The sequence below is a fragment of the Podarcis vaucheri genome, assembly GCF_965113315.1.
Source record: "Podarcis vaucheri genome assembly, chromosome: 2".
Lineage (NCBI taxonomy): Eukaryota > Metazoa > Chordata > Lepidosauria > Squamata > Lacertidae > Podarcis > Podarcis vaucheri.
Genome location: NC_138760.1, coordinates 46634567 through 46649735, shown reverse-complemented (window position 1 = coordinate 46649735; position 15169 = coordinate 46634567). Strand labels below are relative to the sequence as shown.

The 15169-nt window shown below is 41.7% G+C and overlaps 1 protein-coding gene and 1 long non-coding RNA gene across 3 annotated transcripts in view; one reads left to right on the top strand and one right to left on the bottom strand.

Annotated features, from left to right (window-relative positions):
* Window positions 1–26: 26 nt before the first annotated feature.
* Window positions 27–5064, bottom strand: LOC309526881. The gene is made up of 2 exons (XR_014217008.1): window positions 3818–5064; window positions 27–279 (listed from the first exon to the last, which is right to left on the bottom strand). It is a non-coding gene; the product is annotated as an uncharacterized lncRNA (long non-coding RNA).
* Window positions 5065–11884: 6820 nt separating this feature from the next.
* FOXK2 (forkhead box K2) overlaps window positions 11885–15169 on the top strand; it is a 30356-nt gene continuing 27071 nt past the window's right edge. Inside the window, exon 1 of one of the 2 annotated variants that reach the window (XM_082213188.1) lies at window positions 11885–12318. In XM_082213188.1, the coding sequence (XP_082069314.1) occupies window positions 11909–12318 (410 nt within the window). In that variant the 5' untranslated portion in view covers window positions 11885–11908. The remainder of the gene's footprint in view (window positions 12319–15169) is intronic. The other variant, XM_082213187.1, reaches the window with a different exon arrangement.

The following is a 15169-nucleotide window of genomic DNA, read 5'->3' as shown; positions in this document are numbered from 1 at the left end:
CAGAACCATCCAGAAAAGGAAGTGGGTAATTACTGGAGAAAATCAGTTTATCTTCACAAGGTGAAAGGAAATGGCCAAATGTGTGGGTGGGTGGTAGGCAGCAGTTAAACATTCATAATCTGAGAACGGAGCAAACTCTTTCTTCATGTACACAGAAAAACAGACTCTGCTCCAGCTATAGCCAGTCATGACTAAGGACCTTTGAAAGCAATGGAAAGAAAATCACAACCCTTTTGCTTTTCATGTGATTTAGACCACATGCATGTCTACTCAGAAATACTATAAGTACCACTGAATTCAACTGTGTATCCCTAGGTAAGTGTGTGTATAGGGTTGCAGCTCAACATTACCTGGAGTGAAGCTAATAAATCTGGTAAGAGAGCAATTAAATTTTAGTTTTAAAATTTGCTTGCGCTCAAATTTATAGCATGATATTTTTAAACAAGTCTGATTTAAATCAACATTTTAATCATTGAGTTTCATCTACCCTGATTTATTATGTGTTCTCAGCACTCAAAATTTCTGCTTTTACCTTGCCCCACGCTTTCTTTCTCTATACAGTGGTACCTTGGGTTAAGTACTTAATTCGTTCTGGCGGTCTGTTCTTAACCTGAAACTGTTCTTAACCTGAAGCACCACTTTAGCTAATGGGGGCCTCCTGCTGCTGCCGCGCCGCCAGAGCACAATTTCTGTTCTCATCCTGAAGCAAAGTTCTTAACCCGAGGTACTATTTCTGGGTTAGCGGAGTCTGTAACCTGAAGCGTATGTAACCTGAAGCGTATGTAACCTGAGGTACCACTGTATTCTCCCTTAACTGCAATTACCTGAGCACTCACTCAGCCTCACCCTCCTTCCTGCCTGAAACCTCCACTTCAAAAACACTGCTATTGCATGCATTTTGAAGCATAACCTTATTATTGTTCAACTGACAATGATGTAATAGTCTACAACCTGCTCTTTTTTTGGTGATGTTCTTTTAGTAATGGTTATTAAAATTAATGTTTCTTTTTACATTGTCCACTCCTCTGGTCTCGCATTGCATATTCCTTCTGAAGCTCTTCCAGTATGAACATAATGTTACACACAGTGCAAGATTCCAGGGGTATCAGCGCTCTTACCAGGGTCTGTGTTTCCTTTTCGATAATAAGGCACATTGCCTTCATCATTAGGAAACATTCATGTTCTTTTCCTCATCTCCTTCCAACATCCAGTGATCTGAACTCAGAACCTCTAGATGCAGACTGCCTGCTAGCATAGGCAAAGGGATCCCTACATTTTACATACAATGACTATCATAGATATCATAATTTAAAAATTGCTGGTGGACAAACACCAGGACACAATTTTTCTAAGAAAGGATGGTGGGTGATCTAAAGCTGCTGCCTGGGTGTATTGTACAGATCTTGGCATCTTGTCAAAGCTAGAGTCTGTCAGTAATTATCTGATAAGTATACTTCCCTACACCTCATTAAACATCTTTGTCTGCTGACCAAATGGATCAAATGAGCTTCTTGAGGACAGCTCTCATGTGCACTAATCCAATAATTTTGACTTGCATAGTGCAAGTGGTGCGGTCTGCGGTTGTTATATAACTTATATCCAACCCAGCAAACAATAATCATTAGCCTTTCCCTCCACGTGTCATATAAAATGTTACAGCTCCATGAAAGCTCTTTATAAGAAATTGTTGCAGAAAGAGAAGCAATCTTTAATCACTGGAGCTTGAACCTTTCTAGAACATAAACTGCAGTTAACGGCTTGTCGGGTGGAAAAGATGTACATTCAATATGTTGTGCATTTAATCAAATAAATAAAGTTTCTCTAAACAATGTAAGGTAATGTTTTTAAAATATCTTTAAATTTAAGTTTTCTATTCTTTCCATTATGTTTCATTAAGTTTCAACATTTTTAACATATACAATCAAAACACAATTTCTTCGTTTTTCTTATTTTTATCGACTTCCCACCCCATTTTCCATGAAGTTGTTGTTTCTCCCCTTCTGCTCCCCCACGTCTTCTATCTATTAAATCATAACCACAATATTCTAATCTAATCACTTCTGTTGCTCATAGCTCAAATCCTGCTCGTGAGTTCATCATACAGCCGTACCTTGGAATTCATACAGAATCTGTTCTGGAAGTCCATTTGACTTCCAGGAAGCTCCTGCAGCCAATCGGAAGCCATGGAAGCCCCGTCAGACGTTCCGCTTCCAAAAACAATTCACAAACCAGAACAGTCTGTGGGGTTTAGGAGCCAAAATGTTCAAGAACTAAGCTGTTCGAAAAACAAGGTACGACTGTTCTATATTTCATTAAATAGTCAAAAAAAGGCATTCTTCCATAAAATACTTGTCATTAGATTTTCTTTAAATTTTCTAATGCATAGTCATTATCTTTTAGAATCCTTAAAAATGCAGTATTACTTTTTAATTAGATGTCATGTGTAAATGTTTGGTAAACATAACCATCTAATTACTTCTTCATTAAAAGCCATATAGTTAATTGGCTAAGACTGCAATTCTATACCTACTTATTTGGCGGTAAACTCCATTGAAACTAAGTTAGATTTATATATGAGTAGATATGTATAAGATTGCACTGTAGGGTGTGATAGTCCTGACTGGTAAGAGTTTACATTCAGATTTCAAAAATACTTTACCAAGTAGTAATACTCTGAGCTGAAATTGACCCTTCCCGTAATATTTTCTTGTGTTAACATTTTAAACAATAACATTTATATATAGATTTGAATTATTTAATTTTAGATCAGGAGCATGTGGCAGGGACCATGGGTATTTTATTTACATATAGCACCTAACACATTTTCATTGGTTTCAAAAATAATGCATTATTATGAAGATTTAAAAACAATATTGTTAATGCTATCAAGCTCCAGATATATAACTTTTTAATATGCCATTTCCCCCTCAAACGTCACCCTCTGTCATCTCTATTTAAATAGCTCCTAAGGCACACAAAGGGTCTTTGTGGCACTTTTAAAAAAGCCTATCACACTGGAAATAACCTGAAAAAAGCGATTCACGTCATGTACCTTTCCAACATCTTCTGCAGTGCAGACTGATGCAAAGCCTCGCAACCTATATTTTTAGATATATCTATCCAGTGGTTTAAATTTTGCTCTATACTACATTTCTCAATATAATTGGTACATACGCATCCCGCAAATACAGACTTCTCTCTCAGGATTTTCAGAAAGTCAATTTATGTATTAGGTGCACATTTGCTTAAGACTAAGTCCTGGTGAACTCGGTGGGAATTATTTCTGAGTAAACATGCATAGGAGTGGGCTGGTTGAGTCTGCAACACATGTATCTTCTGTCTCACCTTTCCAGAGCATTTGGAATTAGGACAGAAGGAGAGCACAGCTACCTGTTAGCCTAATTAGAGAGAGGAATTGGCATTAGGGACAAAGCCTCATACTACACACACACATAAGTTCATTAACGAGGCTCTTGAAATTCCACAGTGCTATTTCTTCCTTATCTGTAGTGTACATTATATGGACAACTTAATGAAATCAAGGGGCTGAACATATTGCCCCTGCAACCCTATATAAACTTGAAAACTTTGCCCCGGTAATCAACTTACTGATACCATACAGACTGACTACATCTTCTTTATTGCTTTTTAAAGTAATGTTTTGATCTAGAAAAAAAAGGCATTCAAAAATATGAAAACCACTAAGGGAGAAAGCATAGCCGTAGTATTGTCTCATTTGCTGCAATATTAGTAAGCACAGAACCAAGGGAAGAAGACTGATAAGGTTTTCAGCATCTGTCCATTCTGTTTAAGTTACAGCCCAGTCCTATATTTTCTGCTACATGATCAAAAAGCTGATAAACAGCCATTGGATGCTGACTTGGAGAGGAGGTGCAAGTGCTGGTGCAGCAACAACAGCTCTTTGCAGGTGTAAACACAGTTATGCTGCCACCAAGTGGCTGCCCAAAGGGCTTTACACTTACATATCCTGTCCTGAAACGGAAATACTGTGCGGCTGTTTTGTTTTCAGTTTTCATATCCTAATCCTACAATGTCACCTCAGGGTTTGATAGTATCTGAAGAGTTGAGACTGATTTTCATGGCCAATTGCTCCTATTTATGTTAGTTTTCTTAATTAATTAATGCCTTAATTCTTTTCATACAATTCTGGGGCAAATCCACTGATAAGAGAGTCAAGGACACTGTGATCAGGGAAAGCTCCCTTGCCATCTCAAGGTTACTGATGATATAAAGAGATCCCATGTGAAGCACCAGTATAACATGGGAGCAATGTACCCCTTTCTAATCCAATATGCTCACAGGTACTACATATTTAGCAAGCTACGTGATCCATCGGCTGGTAGATCATAGTGGTAGAGTGGATTGTAATGATACTGTAAATTTAAAACACATTATCTAGTGCCTAACTCTGCTGTGATGGACTCTGTGCTCTTGAGATGGGACACTTGAAATAGCTGTGGTAAGCCAAGTAAGGCAATTGGTCCATCTAGCACAGTATTGTTGACATTGACAGGCAGTGATTCTCCGGAGTTTCAGGCAGGAGTGAGGCAAAAATTTAGTTACATTTGGTAATGCCTGTGGCTATAGAATGTAGTGTTTCCAATTCAAAAGCCACAGGTAGCCATCCTCACAGCTGGTGGGTACAATAGTAGGTTAATTCAAGCCTGAAGCTGTGGTAGCTCTTTTTGAATCATTGTCAGGCACTGAGTATGAGTAATCGAGGGCTTGGTAAGACTTCAGGTGGCTTGAGAAAGGAAGGCACTCAGGTGAACAAGCAAGGAACCATGACTAGAGCCTTCATTTCTAAGACAGAGGGCATGCTCTAACTTGAGTGGGCAAGTCAGATAACAGACCAAGAAGCTATCTATTAAAAGACATATGAAGGCAGCCCTGTTCAGGGACGTTTTTAGTGTTTGATGTTTTATTGTCTTTTTACTGTTTTTGGTTGAGAGCCATCCAAAGTGGCTGGGGCAATCCAGTCAGATGAGTGGCATAACAACAACAACAACGAGGGACAAGTGTCAATGAAGACAGAGGAGCAGTCTGGTAAATGCAAAGCAGCAGCCTGTAGTCTGTCTCAACAATAAATTGCTCAGAAGAAGGATGTATGGCAAACCTCAAGAGTAGGAAATGTGGTGGGATTGGAACATAGGAAGCTATCTCCTATACCTAGTCAGACCACAGATCCATCTCGCTCAAAACTGTCTACTACGCAGCAGTTTTTCAGAGTGTCAGACAGAAGCCTTTCCCAGTTCTACCACAAGATGCTGGGGATTAAACCTAGGCTTTTGTACGCAGAACCTGTGGTCTTCCATTGAACCACAGTAATTCCAGTACTGTACATTTGATCACCTAACCTGACCCAAGCACAGGAAGTTTGTTGGGCAGTAACAGGGGGCCCCAGCTGAGCCCTGCAGTCTTTGATAGTAACTTATCCTTTCCCATATTATCCAATGAGTGGGGTCATCTGGAGTTCTGGAGTACCTTGTCAGCAATATGCTGATGACATACAGCTCTACTTTTCCTTTGCATCTGCAGGTATGGCAGCGGATGTGCTGGAATGTTGTCTTGCCTCACTAACGGACTAGATGAAAGCCACCAAACTGAAGCTCAATCCAGATAGGACTGAAGGTAGGAGTTTGTCTGCACTTGACGGTGTTACACTCCCTTTGAAGGAGCGGGTATGTAGCTTGGGGTTACTCCTGGATCCATGAGACACAGGTGGCCTCGGTTGTGTGGACTGCCTTCCATCAGCTTTGGCCGGTGGCCTTACTGTGCCTCAATAAGGACATGGATAGTCTAACTTCTGTCGTCTATGCTCTGGTAACCTCTAGGTTAGATTACTGCAACATATTATGTGTAGGGCTGCCTCTGAAGGTGGTTCAGAAACTTCAGCTGGTGCAGAATTCAGTGGCCAGATTGATCACTGGGCATGACAGTTTGGGCATATTACACTAATCCTGGCCCAACTGCACTGACTAATAATTAGCTTCCAGACCCCTTCTTTGTGTGCCTCCTCTGTGAGAAATCTGGAGGAGGGCAACACAAGAACAGGCCTTTTCAGCAGTGGCTCCACACTTATGGAATGCTGTCCCATGTAGGCTTCCCCGGCACTTTTGTTACATATCTTTAGGCATCAGGCAAAAACCTTCCTTGTGGCGCTGTGGGTTAAACCACAGAGCATAGGATTTGCCAATCAGAAGGTCGGCGGTTCGAATCCCTGCGACGGGGTGAGCTCCCGTTGCTTGGTCCCTGCTCCTGCCAACTTAGCAGCTTGAAAGCACGTCAAAGTGCAAGTAGATAAATAGGTACCGCTCCGGTGGGAAGGTAAATGGCGTTTCCGTGTGCTGCTCTGGTTCGCCAGAAGCGGCTTAGTCATGCTGGCCACATGACCCGGAAGCTGTACACCGGCTCCCTCGGCCAATAAAGCGAAATGAGCGCCGCAACCCCAGAGTCGGCCACAACTGGATCTAATGGTCAGGGGTCCCTTTACCTTTACTCTCCCAGGTCTTTGGCTAATTAAACAATCTACACATCACTTTAAGTCTGTTTGCCACACTTTGATAGTGTAATCTCCTCCTACACTACATGATCCTTTTAACTGGAGATGCCAATGATGCAGCCCAAGATTTTCTGCATACAAAGCATGCCCTCTGCCAGAGCTGCAGGCCTTCACCAATCCGTACGAAGATAGAATGTGCATGTGATCATTTTGTATATGCCTGTATAAACTTGGAGCTCTGCTTAATTCACAAAATGTACATAGCGAAAAGTTCACTTGAAATACTTGCTAGATGTAGTTATTCTTTCACCTACTGTTCAAGGATCTGCTTTAATCATCAAAGGTATCTCCTACTGAATATTATATTTGTGCTTTCTGAACTCTAAACTAGCACAATTTAAAAAAGCAATTTCTGCCCTCTGGCAGGCACTTCTGCCTGAGAGTTGGGGTCTACCTTCTCTGGTGATGTATTTCCCCAGCAGTGCCACTTCAACACTGGCAGAAAGCTAGGCAACCTCAAGACTGGTGATAACTCTTAAAAGATCCGGCCCCTGAAACAAGAGCATGCAGTTATTCAATTTCTGACATTTTAAAAACTAGGCAAACAATATAGCATTTTATTTAAATTAATGTAATTGTAGAGCAGAGTGGTGAACTGTTAAAAGGTTAAACAAATAATGCCTGCCACCATTACATTTCAGTTTTGACATTGCAGTACACTATTATTCTATACATTCACAGGAGCCCAGATCTGATTAAAGGAAATTACAAGCCACTCCTATTCAGGTCAAAGGCAGATTGGGATGGAGATGACTCCTGCTAATATAGAGAGCAGAAAAGTCACAATGATCAAATCTCAGAAAATGCTGCAGTTTCTCTTCCACTTCTGTGCTCCCAGACTTGTCTGCTACTTATGCAAAACGGAAAAAAGCAGTGATTCCCATTAACCATTTAAACAGCATTCACTGAATACAACTGCTATGTAAACTGGGTTTTCATATTGTGCTGGTGGTTGTGTTTATTTCAGAACAAATAAGGATATTCCTGAGGTCACTGTGATGATGTGTATCAATCGTTATTCTTCACATATGTATTAGAAGCAAAAAATGAGACACGGTTGTATTTAATTTTTTAAAGAAACTTTTGCTTAGTAGAGCACATACAGCAATTTCCATATTAATAATAGGGGCGGCACATGAAACGACTTCAACAATTATTTTAAATTGCCTGGATTTCAAGTCGAGGCTGTTCCTTAACCTGCCCTTGGCTCAGTTGTATCATGCAAAGTCTTGCCTTTGAAACATTTGTCAACTCAAAATGGCCTAATCTAGTCCCTGAAATGGCATTTCATTGATTTAACAGCCCTATGTTCCAGTACCAATTGTTCTGCCTGCCCCACCCCCAAGGCCCTTTTCTGTATTTACAAACACACTCTGCCTAGGTCACTGCCCAGACACTGAGGATGATGTCATCTCAAAAGCACATGTCTTGCTGCAGCATCGAGGTTTGTTAATTCCTCCCAGAAGGGGGCTGTGTAAAGTGCAGATTGAACAGGAAGCAAAGGAGGGGGCTTCCTGAAAGCAAAATAGCTGACTTGTGTATATTATTCAGGGCGCCAAGACTATATAATTTAGTTAATCGGAGATTATTGCACGGCGTGTTACAACCTCCATAAGCAGCTTGACGCCCAGAGCATTGTGGGTAGCATGGTTTGTAAACCAACTGCAGACATTTGTGTTGGACAAAATAACAGGCAAGGATTTTTTCAGACTACTGGACTGGAATTTGCCCAACAAAGATAACTGTGAAACGAAGGATGTGACAGAGAACATACGTATAACAATCTGTAATGTATTTTATTAATAAACTGGTTGTACATTATGTGAATCAATAAGAGATTCTACAGTTTATATAGAGACATACCAAATGATTACAGTCTGGGTTGGTCAAGGATCACAACTCTGTGGCAGAGGGCACGCTTTTGCATGCAGAAAATCCTGTGCTGCATCACGGGCATTTCCAGTTAAAGGATCATGTAGTGAAGGTGACTGGAATGCCTTTGCCCAAGACTCTGAAGGACTGCTGCCAGTCCTTATTGCACTAGATAGAGAAGTAGTTTGACTTAGTATAAAGTCTCATATGCTCTATTTTCCTGCTCCTGTCCCCCATAATATTTTGGTATCTCCAGACTGTCACTATTTTGTGGGAAGGATATAAGCCTACATCAGAAAATTAGGTTTGTGCAATTTAATCCAATGTGCTTTGTCACCCTACTGCAACAAATAAACTTAAAAAAAATACAGAGAGAGGCTTTTTTGCAGTTAGGAAAGTGAGTGGGAAAGCACCATAAAGTGTGGGATGGATGAATGAATGATTACAGAGAAGATGAATAAGTACCTCACAAGCAAATCAGGATGATTGCTGCGTTATATATCTGCCTTGCAAACAAATTAAAAGGAATGTCCAATAAAGACCAGACACAGTCTAGCCTCCATGCAAACTTTGTGGAAACAAATCAGGATAAAGCCCTTTGAATCCCATTATTGGCAAACATGGCCCATGTTTGATAAAAAGCCCCATTTTAAAACATATTTGAGACTAATCTCTTGCACATACAAATACTTTTAAGCTGTGGTTCCTCCTTTCTTAGAACATAAAAACAGAGCAGGAAGGTTTCTCCCTAGGTGTGAGCTTGTCTAATATAATGTAATATCCCAGCGCTCACTGCAACCTAAATCCTGCAAATGCAATCCTTAGATCATACAACTAACTTATAATTGTGCAATGACAGCGCCAAAGCAGATTGTTTTGTGAGGCTTTTAAAATCTGAATGGCTTTTTGGGAATACTAGCATTATTCAGAATATTTCAAACTGGTCTTTGGGATTGAGCGAGAGCACTTTATGAGCTCCAGTTCAGTTTGCAGAAATCATGGGACACTTCAGACACCTTGATGAAATTCTAAAATCAGGTGAACTGAGTCACAGCATCTCTAGACTCTGATTTAACAAAACAGTTGCACTAGTGGGTGCCAGTGCAAGGAGTTCTGCTAATGCAAAGGGGCTTTTTATTTTATTTTTATTTCCTGATGTGCTCCACCCCAAATCAGCTGCAGAGGATCAGGAGAACCCCCAGAACAGTGTGCCTGGGGATGGAAAATTATTTGGTCAGGGAAGTAGAAATGTTTGCTTGTACTGTATACAGTGGACACTCTGGTTGCGAACGTGATCTGTGTGGGATGCACGTTCGCAACCCGCAGTGGCACGTCTGCGCACGTGTGGGTTGCTATTTGGCACTTCGGGTCCGTAACCCGAAAAAACGTAACCTGAAGCGTCTGTAACCCGAGGTATGACTGTATTAGAATACACAAGAGTTGTATAATTTTCTTTTTAGTTTGAGCTAAACCCACAATTAAACATACTTTCCATTATACTAAAGGAGATAGGTGTTGGGAATTCAGTAATATGACTTTGAATTGTTTTTAATTGAATTGTTTTTAATATTAAGGGAAGGTTCAACTCTATTCCTTTTAATTGGCCTTGCAAGTAAAGGCAATCTGAATTCAGTAAGTTAAATTGATTTCAATTCTAAGGAAGTGTGCCTAGGGTTGCAACATCACACTGCTGCCCTGGAAATACTCAGAATGAGATCTCCTGCCTAGGACCTATGGAATTCAACAGGGTATAATGTATCCAAATCCTATGTAGAAATAGGTCGCAATATTAAACTTGCTTGCCTGGGAATGTCCCATTGAGACTAACTTCTGAGTAAACATGTGTATGATTGCATTGCTAGGATTGTGTTACCAATGTTCCACTAATGCATTCTGTAGATCCAGTCAGGTTGGAGAGCTATTAAAATGCACAGCTATGTTCTTGAAGATAGATTCTTTTATTTTTGCAAAAAAAAAAAAACCCCAACAACCCTCAGTATTTTGGTTTAGGGTTCATATAAAAAACTAAGCGTTAAGCTAAAAATCATTAAAACAACCTTTAAAACAACCCATTACAAAATATAAAAATTTTAGAAGCAAATTTAGTTCAAAAGGCATTTTTATTTGCTGAATAAAATATTGACAGAAAATGTGCTACACTTGGGCAACCTGCAGAGAGAAAGTGTTCGAATCAGTGAGAAAATTATTTAAAACTTCGGTATTAATGGTATGTAGAACATTACAAGTTTGAGACTAAAGTGGCGGTTAGGTATATAAGGAACACAACTCATCACCAAGGTGCTAGTCTTAAATTTTAACATTCAAAAGGTTAGGAGTGGATCAGCAAAGCTCAAGGACAATCACCACCTACATGCATCTGCCATTATTAAGACCCTTATCAAAACCTCTCTCTCTCTCTCTTGTAAGTTTCTCCTCCGGCTACAGCAGGCAGTGAGTGACCTGGGATAGGTGCCTGATCTCTGGCGCATTCTAGGGTCACATTAGCTTGAACTTCAGACCTTTTTGCATGACAATCATGCGTTCCACTACAGCTAGCCTGAAATAGAATTGATCTCTAGTAGGTTGAAAAAGAACGGTAATATGTTGTAAGTAGTCGGTGTAGAATGAGACACAAATACTGTAATCTGTTTGGTTATTTGCCTCCAGTGAGAACTATCAGAATGGTAATGGAGCTGAGGGTGACACACAAAATGCTGCCCTTATCTTTCCCACAATAATAATAATCAGTGGGTGGTGGGGAGATGACACTGTGTGTAGGCATCCCATTTGTCAGGGTAGTGTATATGAAGTTGAATGCTACAAAAATATAAATATATATGAATGGGACTTTCCCCCTTGAGTAAGAAAACAGTGAAAGTTGCCTCCTTTGCTTATTTCAGATTTGCATGCTTATGTATGTACAGTGCTGAAGATGATATGAGTTGCCTCTAGAATTTATATATCTGTTTACAAGCGTAAGATACTATTCACTCTTTCTGGACAGCAGTTCCCGGAGCAGGGAGTAACAGGCATCTGATTCCCCACCGCCCGCTCAAAGCAATTAAAACATTTACAGTGTGCATATATCCATATATAATCCATTCCGCGTTTTTCTGCCGCCTGCCTGGCTGTCTTGTCTGTTCTGAGGCACAATCTACTTTGCTGCCTTGCGCTTGGTCCCGGCGCCGGTTGCGATTGGCATGTGCGGAATAGCTCCATGGGCGTGCAGCACTCCCATTGGCCGAGCCGGCCGCCCGTCGGGCGGACGCGGGGGGCTGCGTGAAAGTGTGCGTTGCACGGTAGCACTCCGCTGCTTGTGTCTGTCGGTGTCTGGGGCCGGCCCGGCGGGCGGCGTGTGGGGGAGGCGGGGGGCGCGCACGCGCGCGCGCAGGGTGGGGGGGGGACTTGACGGAGGGGGGCCCCCCTTCGGTCCCGCGCGCTGTCTCGGCCAAGATGGCGGCGGGGACGGCAGCGGCGGCGGCGGCCGTGGCCCGGCTGGAGGGCCGCGAGTTCGAATACCTCATGAAGAAGCGCTCGGTGACCATCGGCCGCAACTCCTCGCAAGGCTCGGTGGACGTGAGCATGGGCCACTCCAGCTTCATCTCCAGGAGGCACCTCGAGATTTTCACGGCCCCGCCCGCCCAGGCCGCCGCCAACAGCGCTGCCGGCCCCGCCGCCGCCGCCGCCGCCGATGGGACCGGGCCCCAGCCCGATGGTGCTGCCGCCGCCGCCGCCACCCCTGCCGCCCCTGTACCGTCTGGCGGCGGGGGCGATTTCTATTTGCGCTGCCTCGGCAAGAACGGCGTCTTCGTGGACGGGGTGTTCCAGCGCCGGGGGGCGCCGCCGCTGCAGCTGCCCCGTGTGTAAGTGCGGAGCGGAGAGGGAGGGACGACCGGGCGGTGCGTGCGAAGTGGACGGGTGGAAGGGACACGCGCTCCGGCGCCACTGTGACCTCCTTTTCTTTTCTTCTCTCTCTTTCTCCCCCCCCCCCGCTTTCCCCGTTCCCGGTGTGTCAGTCAGGGGGGCGTGAGAGAGGCGGGTTCCGGCCTCTCCGCCAGGCGCTCCGGAGGAAAGGGAGGGACGGCACCACGCCTTAAGGCTCTTTCTGGCCGCGGCACCCGGGCAAGGAGGCTTGAAGGGTGTCTGCAGCAAAGGAGCAGCAGTCGCACCTGAACCCGGTTTCTTTTCTGCCCGGCTGGCGTGGGCATCGCGCGTGGTCGCTCGCCCGGTTTCCTAGCGCTTTTTGGAGCCGTGATGATTTATATATATACCCCAGCCCCCACCCCCTCCACCACCGGGCGGTGTATTTATTTGGATGTAACTCGTGTTGGTTCGAGGCTTAAGTCGTAAAGGCTGCACAGCCCTCGACCAAATAACCCCTTTTGCCCGCAACGTTGATCGGGGCGAGAACCTCCTTTCAAGCCACGCACATCTGTCATCTTATCGATTTGTATTTCCCCCGATGCTACAGGAGGCTCCGTGTCTTCCAAGGGGAAAACGAAGCACTACAGACCTCCATTCCGTGCTCTGAACAAGAATGCCTCGTGATACAAAAGCCTTGTGGCTAAAATGTCACTCCGGGGTTTAAAAATAATAATAATAATTCAGAAAGTGTGGTATGGTTTAGAAATGTGCTGCTTTGAAATGATATCGATTAGGAAATATTAATGGAACACCCTTTTTGAAACAATTGCTTTCGGAGGTATTTAAATAATACTGCTTGTTAACCAATTTTCTAAATAAAAAAAGCCCCAGCAACACTTATTTTAAGTTAGCTCTTTTTAGGCACTTCAATACTTTTTACCATTGCTTAGTTATGTTTCTGTGTATAATGCTGTATTGTCAATACAGTTAAATGACTTGTTTGACCTCTGTCAACCGTGACTTCCATTCATACTGTTGGCAACGATACAGAAAAGCAAAGCAAATAGTCTGCTTTGCCTTGTTGAGTTATTTTGTTGAAACTGAAAGGAATCTGTTAGGAAGGCACAAATACATTGTTTTTAACCATGGTTGTGCTTCATGTACTTAATATACTGTAATGTAAAAGAAAAATCAGTTTTATAATGAGTGATGGGAGCAGGTAACTTTTAATTTTAAAATTTGAAATGATACTTTCTCCTCTAATCCACACCTGATGATTTGTCACTGTGAATCTGAATATTCATTTGTGAGGAAAATTCTCTTAAGCATTACATTTGTCAACTTGGTCTGTTCATTGTGATGATTTTGAGAGAATACTTTATTTAATTTTGTAGCTTAATGGGTTGTGATAGTTTTCAGAAGACCTTACAAATCTAGGAATATAGGAAATCAGGTAACACGTGGTTTGAAATAAGACTGCTCTGTGTTTACATCTGTTATTGTTGTCATGATTTCCTTCAGTGCATTATATGCATAAATAGCAAGCCCCCCCCCCCAAAGTTGGGAAGGTTCAAAGTCATTAAATGGTTAGATCACCCGCAAGAAAAAAAATGCTGTTTAAAATGTTAATTTCAGGATGTAGCTAGCTGTGTTAGTGACATGTCACAGCATTCCAATCTGTGGTGTGTCTGAGAATGGTGTAACATAGTTCATCACCTACACTGAGTTACCATTTGCAAAATAATTTTTGAAATAATATGCAAATGTTAAGACTGATTCCGTTTTAAGCAGCACACTGATAATGCTATATTTATGTGAAATAACTAGTTATTAACTTATAATGTGTAATTATGTGGAATTTACAGCTGATTTTATTGTCAATAGTTTATTTGAGATTTTCATCTTTCTTTCTTTCTTTCTTTCTTTCTTTCTTTCTTTCTTTCTTTAACTCCCTCCACCCCAATAAACTTGATTCCAAATGTATTTAATTGGATACAAGCCTTGGTGATTTCAGTCAAAATTTCAAGTAGATGGACTTAGAATTAAAATCAAGGTCTGGTCCAGTAACCTGGTGTGTGATTAGTTATGTTCATCTTGAACAGCTCAGCCTGTGTGCAATTTCCTTGTTTGATCATTTCATCACTTTTAAGCAGTTTTCTAGCATCTTTCTGTTACTCATAGTGGATTGAGGGCAATAGGCAAAACAATAAAACATTGAAAGTCTCTTATGTGGTACTGGACAGACTTGTAGAATATTGTAAATAATAAGGGATCTTAATCTTGTTTAACTTCAGAATGAGTGCTTAGGTAATCTTGAGATCTGCTTACCAAGGGACCTGGAGTGAAATTCCACCCCACTGAAGTCAGTTAGGAGCTTTGCCAGGGTTTCATCAGTGGTGTTTACTTAGACTTTGAAAAAGCCTGTTTAGCTATGAGTAGTTAGTCCAGCTTTCATTTAGGCTCAACAGCTTTTAATGTCTTTATATCTTGATGCTGAAAAAGAGTGTGCTTACAAATATTGGTGGTTTGATCAAAACTTATTTTCATTTCAGTAGGAAAGTTAAGCTCATGTTTCAGCTTGTAGAATCAAATCCTTTTATAATGTGAAGGCATATAAAGAAACCTTGAATTCTGTTGCCAAGAAATAAGGTTTTTACAAAGTTGTATGACATAGATCTTGTTTAAATCTAATAATCATTGGTTTAAAAACTATGAAAATGGAGCTTGAATAGCTTAGCTGTGCAAGAGTTCCAAATTATGTTTTGTAGCTTGCTTCTTACCATGTTTACTTAGAAATAACTCCTGGATTTTAATTCTCGTTACTTCTAGTCATACAGCTCATTTTGCAAC